This window comes from Chaetodon trifascialis, chromosome 7 (assembly GCF_039877785.1).
Source record: "Chaetodon trifascialis isolate fChaTrf1 chromosome 7, fChaTrf1.hap1, whole genome shotgun sequence".
NCBI classification, from domain to species: domain Eukaryota; kingdom Metazoa; phylum Chordata; class Actinopteri; order Chaetodontiformes; family Chaetodontidae; genus Chaetodon; species Chaetodon trifascialis.
This window is the reverse complement of record NC_092062.1, coordinates 20,848,175-20,861,952: the sequence shown is the minus strand read 5'-3', so window position 1 is coordinate 20,861,952 and position 13,778 is coordinate 20,848,175. Positions and strand designations below refer to the sequence as shown.

The 13,778-nt window shown below is 40.5% G+C and overlaps 3 protein-coding genes across 3 annotated transcripts; 1 reads left to right on the top strand and 2 right to left on the bottom strand.

Annotated features, from left to right (window-relative positions):
- Nucleotides 1–432: 432 nt before the first annotated feature.
- On the bottom strand, nucleotides 433–4,457 carry ing4 (inhibitor of growth family, member 4). Its single transcript, XM_070966167.1, has 8 exons — nucleotides 4,399–4,457; nucleotides 3,893–3,964; nucleotides 3,002–3,168; nucleotides 2,793–2,907; nucleotides 2,596–2,707; nucleotides 2,353–2,497; nucleotides 1,600–1,661; nucleotides 433–1,470 (listed from the first exon to the last, which is right to left on the bottom strand). Exons 1-8 carry the CDS (start codon nucleotides 4,433–4,435, stop codon nucleotides 1,431–1,433), a joined length of 750 nt encoding a protein of 249 aa, XP_070822268.1. The 5' UTR covers nucleotides 4,436–4,457; the 3' UTR covers nucleotides 433–1,430.
- A 202-nt stretch (nucleotides 4,458–4,659) lies between these two features.
- nop2 (NOP2 nucleolar protein homolog (yeast)) lies at nucleotides 4,660–11,537 on the bottom strand. Its single transcript, XM_070967261.1, has 16 exons — nucleotides 11,451–11,537; nucleotides 10,269–10,396; nucleotides 10,124–10,166; nucleotides 9,986–10,047; nucleotides 9,330–9,706; nucleotides 8,806–9,016; nucleotides 8,516–8,715; nucleotides 8,281–8,370; nucleotides 7,573–7,660; nucleotides 7,254–7,394; nucleotides 6,665–6,804; nucleotides 6,488–6,577; nucleotides 6,272–6,394; nucleotides 6,051–6,148; nucleotides 5,819–5,955; nucleotides 4,660–5,725 (listed from the first exon to the last, which is right to left on the bottom strand). The coding sequence occupies exons 2-16, from the start codon at nucleotides 10,372–10,374 to the stop codon at nucleotides 5,289–5,291; spliced, it is 2,343 nt and encodes a 780-aa protein (XP_070823362.1). The 5' UTR covers nucleotides 10,375–10,396; nucleotides 11,451–11,537; the 3' UTR covers nucleotides 4,660–5,288.
- A 239-nt stretch (nucleotides 11,538–11,776) lies between these two features.
- On the top strand, nucleotides 11,777–13,688 carry emg1 (EMG1 N1-specific pseudouridine methyltransferase). The gene is made up of 5 exons (XM_070966182.1): nucleotides 11,777–11,963; nucleotides 12,122–12,223; nucleotides 12,923–13,064; nucleotides 13,230–13,435; nucleotides 13,518–13,688. Exons 1-5 carry the CDS (start codon nucleotides 11,814–11,816, stop codon nucleotides 13,629–13,631), a joined length of 714 nt encoding a protein of 237 aa, XP_070822283.1. The 5' UTR covers nucleotides 11,777–11,813; the 3' UTR covers nucleotides 13,632–13,688.
- The last annotated feature ends 90 nt before the right edge of the window (nucleotides 13,689–13,778 follow it).

Below are 13,778 nucleotides of genomic sequence, written 5' to 3'. Positions count from 1 at the left end.
TTTTTTTTAATGTTTCTGATATATTGAAGGATTAAGTGTTCCTTTAGGAGTTCAAATTCTTCACACATCAGTCTAACATCAGTAAACTATTTAAATCCCCTCTTAGATTAGCTTTAAAATGCACTTCACAAAGCTGAAAAAAGGGCTGTTTTCTGAGCTCACGATCAAGTTGACTTTTTAGAAATAAAAATTCTCACATGACAGCGACAAACATATGATCTTAGAGGATAGGATAGAGGATAGGATAGAGGATAGGATAGAGGATAGGATAGCAATAGGATGCATTGCTGCAGATTAAACTACTCAACAGTATATAAAGTAGTTAAAATGAGGTCAACCTTAAAGATCTACAGCAGCAAAATGTAGCACACATTAATGCAACAGTAATATCATAAGACATCATAAGAGCTAAACACTGACAGGGACCATTTTACTACATAATGACTTTTACTTTTGATACTTTTACATTTTGTTGATAATACATACTTTTACTTAAGTAAGGTTTTGAATGCAGGAGTGATGTATTTCCAAAGTATTGGTAATTTTACACTGACACTAAACCACTGGTAGTAGCTGCCTCGTAACAATAATAATAATAATAATCATCATAATAACGGACGTCTAGAGGACTTCTACCAAATGTCCCCCTAACAGACTTTTTTTTTCTTTGAAGGGAAAGCAGACACAGTATAATGAAAAACAGACACAAAGGCAGTTTTTTGAGGTAGTAGCTGTATTCAAATGATTGACAACACAAGCACCCCCTCTCCCCTGTACCAATGTTTCAGCTACAGAAATGACAATACTTTTCACAAAATGTCTTACTTTCTATACAGCACTCAATCAAATGTTAAAATGAAATGGTTTATCTCACTACCACAGATGACTAATACTGACGGGATGCAGCATTTGTCTTCATATTCTTTTGCCCTCTTGTTATACTTAAAACATAAAACTAGTGTTTCCAGGCTAAGTACAAACAAGTACAAACTAACTATACAACAAAGCAAAAAGTGATCCATGGATCTATGATTTCGGTGTTCAATTTTGTAGTTGTACTTGTGAATACTGTAAAAAGTATTGTGACAACTTGGAACCGTTAGACCATTAGGGGCAGTTGTAGTGTGTTTATTATTCACTCGTAAAATAAAATGTAAAAAAAGAAGTCACAATAAGAGCACCAAAGGTAATTAAAAAAAAAATACTGTTAACCGTTAAACAAAAGAAAATCAATATTTAAATACTTTTGTAACCACTTGGCTCCTTCACACACTCTGCATCAGACCAAGGCAAATTACGTAAACCAAAAGAAAAAGCACCAAATGTTAAAGAAGATGAGAAACAAAAAATCTAGTAATTAATGAAGAAATATTCTTCTCAATTTCCATCTGATCAGTGTCCACATTTTGTTCCAGGGCAACCTCTTGTTTTTATTTTCTCTTTCTGTCTTGAGAGCACCGTGGACAATACCTGCATGGCACAGATAAAAACACAGCAGAAACCTTCAGCTGACTGACTTGAACAGGTAACAATTCACACTTTCAGTGCACTTATTGAAAACAGGACTGTCCACCCTCCATTTCAGACTGAGTTTCTTACCATTTGCCTCTTGGTTTGGTTGTCAGGCCCACGCATGCAAAATGGAACCACTCAATGGAGCACTGGAGAGGAGACAAAAAACGATGATGTACCATTAATTATCCCTGCAAATGCAGCACTTAGTCAAGATAAAACTATTTGAAGGACCAGATCAGAAACACAATAAATCTTTTCAAGGAGAGACATCACAGACAGTATAAGTAGTATGGCGTCTGCTAATTAATGACTCGCTGTCAGCTGTGACCTTATCCAGACAAGAGGAGACTGCTGGACTCCAAAACTTCATAATCTGCATTTATCTGCGTTAACTTAGTCCTACCCTGAGCTTATTTTTTATCATTACTGTTATCTAATCTCCTCAATTTCAGGTTATTACCATAAAAGTACATTGTTGCCTGACCTTTGTAATAGTTGTGACTGGCAAATAATATTAATTTAAATAAATACACATAAAATCAAAAGTTGGTCGTAGGTCCTTCCCATTAAAGGTCCCTTGAATGAAATACTTTTTTCTGTGTTCAAGAACATGCAAACTTCACACAGAAAGGCCCTGCCCGACCCAGGGATCAAACCAGAGACCTTCTTGCTGTGAGGCACGCCCACTACCTGCTGCTCCACTGTGCCACCCTCTTCCCCATGGAAATGTTTTACAAAATTCGATCCAATAACATATGATTCTAGCATTATAGTCTGGACAGGTGTTAACTGAGACTTCTGACTGAGGCTGAAAGGGCGCCATAAAACAAAACTCACATCAGTGTTGTCACAGCCAATCATCTCGCCGTAGGAGACCTGATGGCACAGACAGTAGGTGGGTTCGTTGGGGTCCACTGGCATGTCCAGCACATCAGATGGGTGCACATTTCCAAAGTTGGTAGAGGGGCTGTTGAATTCTCCTCTGAAGAAGGAAAGTATTGCAAATGAGAATGAAAGTATGATCATAAAACTAACTAAAAATGATTGACTTCAAAGATGAAAAGTAAACACGTAACATACGGCTGGAGGAGTTTGACTTTCTTCTGTGCACTCTTGGGACTGCCATCCTCATCTGAACTCTTCACTTTAGATCTTGTTTTAGCCGTTTTCTTTTCCTTCTGTCTGGAGTCACCTGGAATCATACAATCACACAACGTTTGGTTTTGCCTGCCCTGGCAGTCCTCAGTGCAAAAAATCTCAAATCTTTGACAGCACACCTTTCTTCCCCTTACTGGAGGTGGAATCATAGTCTGTGCTCTCAATCTGCTTTTCCTTCAGGTCAGCCTCAAACCGAGCCAGGTCTGTGTCCAGACGTCTGATGTGTTTGTCGACCTGCAGAAAACACAACAGACATATTTCATGTACATCCAGCACAGCGGATGTTATCGTTCTCTCCATAGATGTGTGGAATTTCTAGGACACTCACCATTTCATAGGTCTGCATGGCCAGTTGCACCTTATCATCTCCAAACTCCTTGCATTTACTGTAAGACTGCTGAATCTGCCTCAGTATGGACAGCTTTTGCTCAGAGGAAAGAGTCCGGGCGTTGGCTGTGTACTCTTTAGCCAGAGAGTCTATTTGTCCTTTGAGATCTGCAAGAGACAAGGAGTAAAACTTCTAAAATGAGGGTAAAAGCATCAAAGCAATGTTGTAAATGTGATATAACTTGATTGTGTACAATTAAACATACAGAAAATAATTCCAACAACAATGTACTTTAAATATTAGGTGTCTGTTTTACTTTACATGCAGGGGCAATCATTTTATTTATGCCTGAAATACAGGAAATAGCGAAGATACTGGCTAGAAATTTTGTGAATTTAAACATCACTCACATTTTGGTACACTAAATTAACAAAAGTCAATTATTACCACAAGGCCGTTCTTTAGAAATGTTTTCAAACTGAGTCTGATGAACTACTGCAGATCAGTGGATCCCAAACCTTTTGGCTCATGACAGCCAAAAATGAAATGATGTCTACTTGTGACTCAGGTTAGGACATTACTGTGGACATTTGCTGTGAGTACTTCAATCAAATAAATGATTATACAGTCTTGAATTGTTTCTGAGTGGCCTCAAGAAATTAAAGTATCCAGTATTTCACAAGAAAAGGGCAAAACAAAAAAACAAAACAACTGTTTTTCCTGCTTAATTAATTCCTTAATGACGTTGTGACCCCGCAGACTTGCCTTGGGATCCCTTTGGGACCAATCTGTTTAAAGATGAGACAAAATGTGGTGTAGTGTGCTTTAACAGGTCTCAGACGACAGTTCAGGGTTCAAATCCAAGTCAATCACGCAGTTCATTGTTCTCACCCTCTGTGCGTTGATCTAGATCCCTCATCAAATTGAAGTTTCTCTGCAGCTCGAAGGGCAAGTTTTCTATGCCTGGCGTGGTGGAGGGGGAGACAACAAACAATTTAATCCCACTTTCAGTGAGATCCACATGAAGCGTAACGATGGGCGATGCTACGGCTGCCGTTAACGATACCGCGTGAACTAGCATGCACGAGTATTGCAGTCAACAGCCACGGGCACAAAGACAAATGACTTCGCTCTTTAATTTTATTTAAACTAGCTTATAATGTGCGACTAGAACGGTATGTGTACTGTACAATCTCAAAACAGCATCCTTTCTTCGATACGACATCCCAGCAAATAGACTGAGCCGAAACCCCTCTGACCGTGAGGAAACGGTTGAAGCAGCCTGTTCCGCACGCGTGTTAGCCTTTAGCTATATTACATAATAAAAGACAAAGTACAAACGAGCCAAGCAGGTAGAAACATTTTCCAGCATGTGTAACGCATAAAAATCAGCTTACTGTCCAAGTAATGCTCCAAATACATCCCCGCCGCCATCTTAGAAAATGTAAACAACACAGCTTCCGGTCCGAAATGGACCAATCTGATTGGTTGCTTCCACACTCTGACAACAGTGGTGAAACACTTTCCAGCATAAAGTCCCATCCAGTCTGTTTTGTATTATTCAAGTAAAACTGATCATTGTAATCAATACTGACTAGCACATGGCAAGGCCCTGTAACATATTAAAGATTGACACTAAAGACATCTGCAGCATCTTTATGATCAGTCAGAACTTTAATTCAAGATTCTACATCCTGAATGGTCAAAATTCAGATTTAAGACATTTTCTGTTACATTGTGAGTAATAACGATGAACCACTGGCTTCGATGGAGAATTTCAATCACAGATGTCAATTTGGATGTTTAAAAATACATTCAAAATACATTTATAGATGTTTAAAATGTGATTAGAGGCAGTTGAGTGAAAGCTGTAAGTGTTTTTCACAGCTGGCTTGAACGTTTACCGATCAAATAAGCAAATGATCCCACTGATGAATGATGAATCAAGAAGTGATGAGAAAACTCTTAAAAGATTTAATATGTTTCACAGATTTAAGGAAGTTGCCACAACCTGCAATTAAATCAACAGACAAACATAATGAATATTCTGTAATACAAATAAAAAAGAGGACCAAACTAGAGGGATAACATCGTTGACCAGTCCAGTTCATTTGTACATATGATTTACAATCATATCTGACTGACACGTTCAGTATCTCTGCTCTGAAACGACGACAGAGCACAGCAGTCAGAATACTGGTTAGCCGACAGGCGGTGATCTGGATCCATAAGGAACTCTACAGCGTTCTGACATAATCTAGGACACTTTATCGCCCCGTACATATCGTCACTCTCTGTCTTGTTTTTCCAACATGTGCTTCAACTTCTTGAATTTATTCTTTCCCATTCTTTTCTTTGCCTTCACTGGCGTTTTTCTCTTTTCGCCCTGTTTTTTCTCAAACCTGTTCCCGTCCTTTTTCTCAGCCTTTGATGCTTGAGTATCATCAGCTGTTTTCACTGCAGGCTTCTTGGCCTTTGCCCCTTTCGCAGTCCCTCCATCCATCTTGGCGATCTTTGCCTTCTTCGGTCCAGCGGGTGAGTCCTTTTTGCCTTTTGGCTTCATGTCTGCTGTTTTCTTGGCTGCTGTTCCATTGGCTTGGGCCTTCTCTTTCAAGCTGTCTGCCTTGCCGGGGACGGCCTGCTTCGTCTTGCCACTTTTGGATGGCTTCTCTTCAGGAGAGTCTGTAACAACTGTGGCCTCGGGGGCGTCTGCATTTTCTTCTTCTAAACAAATAACAGACACAGAGGATGAGTCCACGTTAAACAGGGAAACTATCGTGATCAAAGTCGGCTTGTGCTCATACGAGAAAGTGTTACCTTTTCCTGCTGGTGTTGTCGGAATTACATTGGAGAACTTCTTCAGCTTGGCCACAAAAAACCCATCCATATTGTGGGAATGAGGGTAAAAGCGGCGAGACAGCCGCAGAGAAGGATGGAATCTACGCTCTTTGAACCTGAAATAATGGAAAAATAAATTCAGAGTTGAAGATCAGAGCCTTTAAATAACTCATCCACTAAGTGAAAAAACACATATGGTCATTTAATTTACCTGGTGAAGCCTTCCTTGCCAAAGTCAAGCCCAGTGGGAACTAATTTGACGTTCCTTTTCTTTAAGGCGTAGTCCACCACCCATTCGTTCTCCTCCACCTGGTGGAATACATTTAAATCAATACCCAAACCCTTCAGCCAATAACATGTAACCCTAAGAATGAATGCAGAAGATGTGAAACAAAACTAATCTGGAATTTGATGTGAACGCAGCACACATACCATTATTGAACATGTGCAGTAGATCAGACACCCTCCTGTCGGAGACTCGGCGTTGACAGAGTCGATGGCAGATAGAATCAGTTCTTTCTGCAAGTGAGCAGAACGATGGATGTCTGCCTGGTCCTGTTAGGACAAAGGAAAACACATTAAGCACTAATCTAAAACTAACTACATATATTTATATGGATGTATAAGAACACAGTGAACATGTTTTACCTTACTGGTTTTCACAGCCGGATCTTTAGCGATGACTCCTGTGCCTGAGCACGGAGCATCGAGCAGCACTCTATCAAAGCCACCCATTACCTGTGGGCAGTATTTTTTAACAAGTCAGTGCGTGAAATCAAACTCTAAATGCAGATCAGAGAGACCCTAAAGATGTATGAGTGTCACCTTTGGGAACTGCCGTCCATCGTAGTTGCAGACAACAGTGTTGGTGACCCCCAGACGGTGGATGTTTCCCACCACGCTCTTCAGTCTTTCAGCGTTGGCATCATTTGCCACGATCACTCCTGTGTTTCTCATCAGCTGAGCTAAAGGTGGAGTGTTCACATGTAGTGTTAAATAGATTTGCATGGATCCTATATTACAGCTCAAGCAATTGTTAAATCAGTACATTGATCCACACAAAATTAATCTGCAACTATTTTAATATTCACTTAATTGTTGTGGTCATTTTTCAAGTAGAAATTGCAAAAATTCACTGGATCCAGTTTCTCAAATGCAATAATCTGATGCTCTTCTTTGTCATATAGTAAGACAGTAAACTGAATAGATAAAATAAAGAATTTAAATACATCATGTTGGGCGAATTATAATGGACATTTTTCACAAATTCAACAAAAAAAGCTAATCCATTAATCAGGAAAATTACATGCAGATTAATCAATAATTCAAATAACCCTTAGTCTGCACTGCACAGTCTGAAACACCCCATATGGTTACTGTCAACTACACAAAGTATAACTGCAGCATATCTTACCAATATAGGTGGTCTTGCCTCCTGGAGCTGCGCTCATGTCCAACACTAACTCTCCTTCCTGAGGACAGAGCGCCATGACCGGAAGGAAACTGGAGGCTCCTTGCAGCATGTACTGACCTGACAGATACTCTGGGGTCGCGCCTGATTTAAAATATAGAGAGAATGACATGGACTAAGTTTCCCCGGTGTGGGATGAATAAAGTCCTCTTCATCTTATCTCTTATCTTGAAAGCTCCTGCAGCTACAGCCTGCCTCAGATATTCTCCGATGAGGATCCCTAACAAAGCATAAACAGCTGAAAGTAAAAATGGAAACTTACCTACAGGAACAGAGGAGTCATAGATGACCAACCCAACTTTAGACCATTTCCCCAGCGGATCGAGGTTCACTCCTCTGTTGATCAAGGCCTAAACAAGGACAAAAAACACACTTTTTGTTCTGCTGACTGTACTTATTGAACTCATATTTCAATGACTGAGTTTTTACATGTGCAAACTATTCCAGTTTTCCTACTAAGCTATTTACACGGATAATGAAAATAAATATTCAACCAATATTCTTGTTTACATGCAGCTGTGCATGATCCAGTTAACTAACACAGCCTCCCTCTATGACTCGTTTAACCACCTTCTTGAAAAGCTGTTGATATCCGAGTCTTTCGTAACGATTCTCCTTCTGTATAGAAATGCAGGCTTTTCTGATGTGCATGTGTCTTCACCCCAGCCGTGAAAACTGCTGGCTAGGCAACACAGAGCTGATTGTAAACAAGAAAGAGGCTGTGTGTCGCAAACTGTTGTAAAAACCCAACTGAAGACACTGCCTACATGTCCAAAGAATGCTCCTAAAGCCCAGATAATAGTCTCACGTGTGAGAGTTTCCCCCTAAAGATTATTCATCTGTCTGTCTTTTAAGTGAATTGATTTACAAGAAATATGATGAGGCATACTGTGAATTTTGATATTTGAATAAAGAAATTAAAATATTATAACTGTCCATTTAATCCAGCTCTCCCACTCCGAGCACTTACCTGTGCAAGGTCCCGCCTCCTCGTTTTCAGCGTGTTGGTCCGAATAGTGACGGGTCGGTGAATTTCATTGGCCTCAAGGAAATCAACCAGCTGTAAGCGAAAAAATAGAAGAAAAAGGACTGATTAATATTTTTTTTTTCATAATTTCTGTAATTCAACTAAACACAGAAGAACATCAGAATCTCAGGGACGACAATGTGCTTTTTCTGGTACTAAAATAAAAGAAATCACTCACCTCTGAAAGAGGGAAAATGTCGATTAGTTTCTCAATGAGGAAGTTGTTGTAGCTGTAATAAGTGCAGAGATCCTTCTTCAGAAGAGAGATGTACTCTGCTCTCTCTTTCCCCTCCTCCCTTTTTGTTGAGAAATTACAAAGGACGTCAATATTGTCCTTAATTCTTTGATGGATCGTCTTCAGGTCGAGAGGAAGGACTCCTAAAAAAAATGCAAATGAGTATTTACAATTCTGGCAAAACGATGCGATCTGCTGCTTTAAGAATGGAGGAAAAAAACAAAATCACTCACCTTCCTTCTCACTCTCTTCTGCCCCTGGGAGCCTAAATTGATCAATCTCTTCTATGTTTGTTTGTATTGTGTCTTCCTCATCCATGTCAGAATCCAATTTATTTTCCTCCTCCTCATCTTCCTCCTCATCATCGTCATCATCATCACTCTCTAGACCCATGGTTTCCTTCAGCTTTTTCTCTTTCTTGGCTGCGCGCTCGATGGGAAGAAGCTGAATGTGAAAAAAAGCATAAAGTAATGATTAATTATACTGACTGTATATTTACACATTAACACCCCTAAACTCTGAAAGATCCCTCCCCCCGGTTTTGTCACCACACCCAGTAGCACCATCTAAACACATCGACAGTGAAGTGGGAGTCTCTATAAAGAAATCAGGAACTGTATCTATAAATTTGCAGTTTGGGCAATAAACACATTTTGACATTAAATTCACAATTTCAGTCAAATTTCTGGTTTAAAATGGAGAAAAACGCATCAAAGTGGCAGTTTGTAAAAAGTTAAAGCAGAACTATTTCACATACTTCCTCTCCATCACTTTCTTCTTCAGCTGCTTCATCACCACTGCCATCATCCAGTGTACCATAGTCATCAACCATTTCATCATCATCATCATCATCATCATCATCATCGTCGTCGTCATTGTCGTCATCATCCTCGTCGTCATCATCTTCGTCCTCCTCCTCCTCCTCCTCCTTCACTTCTTTCATGCCTATTTTGGCACCCTTCTTTCCTTGGTCTTTTCCTTCCTTTTTCTTCTGCTGCTGCGGTGGCTGCTCCTCTTCCTCCTCATCTTCCTCTTCCTCCCAGTGCTCATCACTGTCATCCTCACTTAGAGGTTCATCAATTTTGCGCTTCCTCTTTGCTGGTTTCAGCCATTTACTGTTGTCATCAGTGAATCCTTCAGAGAAAAAGAAAAAGATAACTACCACGACCATAATCTGTTCCAGTAGAAACAATGAATCTGTTGTTTCCTTCAAAAGCCACAAACTTCACCTCGGATATGTTTTTAAACAACAGATCTTTGTTTTATTTGTATCATCTGTGACAGCAGGTAAGCCAAGGACACACACACACACACACACGCGCGCACACACACACGCATCCTTAAGCTCTTTGGGTAGTGATTATCTGCACTTACACAGATAATGTGTACACAGAAATCATCTGGTGTGGTTACCTCTCTTGGGCTGTTTCTCAGCAGCATCTTTAGGCTTCGCATTCTGGACTCTTTTTGCAGCTCTGTAAAATGAATGTGAATGAGCCACTTGTATACAGAGTCATGTCATTTTGTGTAATGATATCAGTCAGTTTTTACCTTTTCCTGCCCCTGCTTGACAGCCGTTTTGGTCCTGTTTCCTCTGCAAACAGAGAAGAAACACTGTGAGCAACAAGCCACTACGATGAAGTCAGCAATGGTTGCTGTTAAACTTTACCGTACAGAGGAAATGTGTGTCAATTACCATCATTTATAAACTTGGCCAACTCAGTCTCTGCTCCTTGCTGCTTTCTGGCTTTCTTCCCCGGTCCTCTCTTCACTTTGTTGGTGGGATCCAATTTCCGACCCATGACTCCGAGCTGCACAAATAGCCTGAAAAGCAGAGGGAAGTAATGCTTCGTCTTTGCAAAGCCTGTGCAAAACAACAACGTCAGTATATGTGAACTTAGGTTAGAGCTGTCTTTAGACTACACTGTGCTGTAATGGGACTAGACACAGACAACTGCAGAGCTTCCTTTCGCAGAAGTTTGGGTGAACCACAGAAGGTTAAATACACCTACAGATATTCACATATTGTAAGTTATGGTATGTTGTACTGAACGTCAGTAAATTCCTCAACATTTCTTAACACCATCACTATTTCACAAAACAATGTTTACCTGACCACTAACCACAAAACTACGATCAGGTGTTGCATTAAGTAAATGCACTGCAGGTTAAAAGTCTTTGAGCATCCTATATGCATCGTTCGTTAAATCACAAGCAATATCATTTAAAGTCATTGTTAAAAGGCACAAAAATACTAGAAGTAAAGTATATCTATAGATAAACTGAAAAAATGTATCAGATGTGACTTTGATTGCAATTGCTATAATTAGACACCTATTAAGAAGCATACAGACTGACTTATAATGGCTTTTCTTATCAAAGTGGTTACGCTTTAATCCAGTGAGTCCCGTGAGGATATAAGAGCTTCCCTATAATAATATTCTTATAGATGCTCTCTGCAACCTCTGGGGGAAGCAGAATTCAGCTCAGGACAGGAAAAATATTTCTCCAGGTAATCAAAGACTGTCAAACTGAGGAAATGGCAGAAACATGAGCATTGTAGCTGTAGTCACTGAACGCTCAGTTCACCCTGTTTACATATTTTTTACTTGTATATTCTACTAGGGTTTTTTTGGTGGCTCATATGGATTCGGAATTACATTACTGGAGACACAGCTACCCTAAACGTTAAATTACAAAGCACTCAAATGCTTTTGCACGTCTGCAGTGACAAAGTAATGACAGAATAAGCTTCAATGACCAGTTACACGCCGAACATAAGTTGACCAAACTCCGCGTGACGTGTAAGACCTCAGTTCACACGAACCGACTGAGTTCGTCTTTGAGTATTGAGCTCAACAATTCTTCAAATACTCACTGATTTATCTGCTCTTTTTTGACCCAACTTCTGGCTGTACAGCGTAAGATGAAAATGTCCACACGTGAATTTTCCTGCAACACGTTGTAGATGAACGTCCGGCGCACACAAGTGACGTAATAATCATAGTGGTGGGGGAGCATTCGCGCGCGTACACAAACGCCGTTGAGGATACGCCGATTTTTTAAATATAAAACAACAAATAATCAGATGTTGTTAATTTTTTTACAATACACACAATATAGTTAGCTACGTTAAAGGGCGCCAAACTGAGCACTTACCAGTTACAAGCCATCCACTCGTGAACGCGCACTTTTGTCGTGACGCACACCTTCTGCGACAGTCCATCCGAAGGAAGGCAACATGGCGACTCCAAATGAGAAGAAGCGTGGTCTTGAACATTTGGACGAATATGAACCAAAACCAGCCAAACACCTCCGCAGCCTACACGACCGCATGTCCGAGAGGAGACTAGTTGTTATTCTGGAGGGAGCATCGTTAGAAACAGTGAAGGTAAAGCGTCAGGGTCGTGTTTGTGTCTTGTTATGATGCAGCCCCTACCTGATATGAGTGGAAGTGACATCAGTAACCATACCTTTAAATTGAGGTAACGAATACAGTAAGTTAATTTATAACCGATTTTTGTCGTTTGTGTGTTTTGTATTTCCCAGGTCGGAAAAACCTTTGAGCTGTTAAACTGTGACCAACACAAAAACATGATTGTCAAAAGTGGAAGGAATCCGGGAAATATAAGACCAGACATCACACATCAGGTAAAAACTCGTTTCAGGATCGTGTAACAAAAGTCAGAGTGAAGTGCCCCTAATCTGACATTTTAGCAGAGATTCAGAGGTCTGGAAAGAGGCTAGTCATCCACCCTTAGGTGTGAAACCTAACTTGTAGAGCCTGGTTAATATACTGGCATCATGGCTGATTTTAACTCCACACATGTATTCTGGTGTTGGACAAGGTGTCAGGCAAAACTTCAAGAGCACTACCAAGTTTATTGAATAACATAATTTAAGGGATCCTTCTCAAAAGTGTTTTTTCATCCTGTGTTTTTCTTTAAAACCATATTGGCTGATCTGTCATCAGCATGTTGTTTAACTCTCAAACATGAGTGTCAAAATGGATATAAAAAATCCAGAGTTGTTCGACCTTAAAATATTGTCTTTAGAATCAATATTCCCTCTGAACTCTGAACCCCTGAGCAGCAGCTTTGGTCTTAGATTACTGAAATAATAGGGCAGCAGTCATATCTCTCTTTAATGCTTCACGTATTACTGACAGTTACCATGAAAAACCCCACTGGTGTACCTGCTTATTGTACTGAAATTCCCTAATTTCCCCTCAGGGATCGAAGTATTCTTATTCTGATATTGTCTGACAGTTTTTTCTTATGTTCTTCAATACCTGTGATAAACAGCTGTATAAATAACTTTTAACTTGAGTATCACATTTCCTTTTGCCAGTGTCTGCTCATGTTAATGGACAGTCCACTGAACAGGGCAGGCCTGTTGCAGGTTTACATCCACACAGAGAAAAACGCCTTAATAGAGATCAACCCACAGACCCGCATTCCAAGAACCTTCACTCGTTTCTGCGGCCTTATGGGTAAACTACCGGTGTTGAATGCTTTCTGTGTATGAGCTGTGCATGTGGAGTTGATCTTTTTGTAGTACAAAGCAGCCAGTCTGACTCACCTGTGTTATGGTAATATATCCTTAACTACCCCTCTCCTTCTACTAATCCCTCTCTCTTCTTCTTCTTATGTCTTAGTTCAACTGCTGCACAAACTGAGTGTCAGGGCTGCTGATGGTCCGCAGAAGCTTCTGAGGATGATTAAAAACCCAGTGTCTGACCACCTGCCTCCTGGCTGCCCCCGCATATCCACCTCCTTCTCGGCTGGAGAGGCTGTCTGTCCCCGGTCTTTGGTGCCAGAGGGACCGGCTGCTGTGGTGATTGGAGCATTTGCACATGGAGCGGTGAGAAATAGCCCAAGATGGAAGCTGATTCACTGCCGTAAGCGTCAAATATATGTCTAACTGATCTCTGTGTCTTTATCAGGTGAATGTGGACTACACAGAGAAGACTGTGTCCATCAGTAACTACCCCCTGTCTGCAGCACTGACCTCTGCCAAGATTTGCTCTGCCTTTGAGGAAGTGTGGGGTGTCCTGTGACAAACAGACAATGAACTACTGCTGTTGACCAGGCAGAGACAGTAGAGCACATGGACATTTTTTAATGGACTTTGAATGGATATAACAGCGTTATAAAGCGTTGGGCCAAATGTCCATTTCAGCAGTGATGCCACATGGACTAAAGAC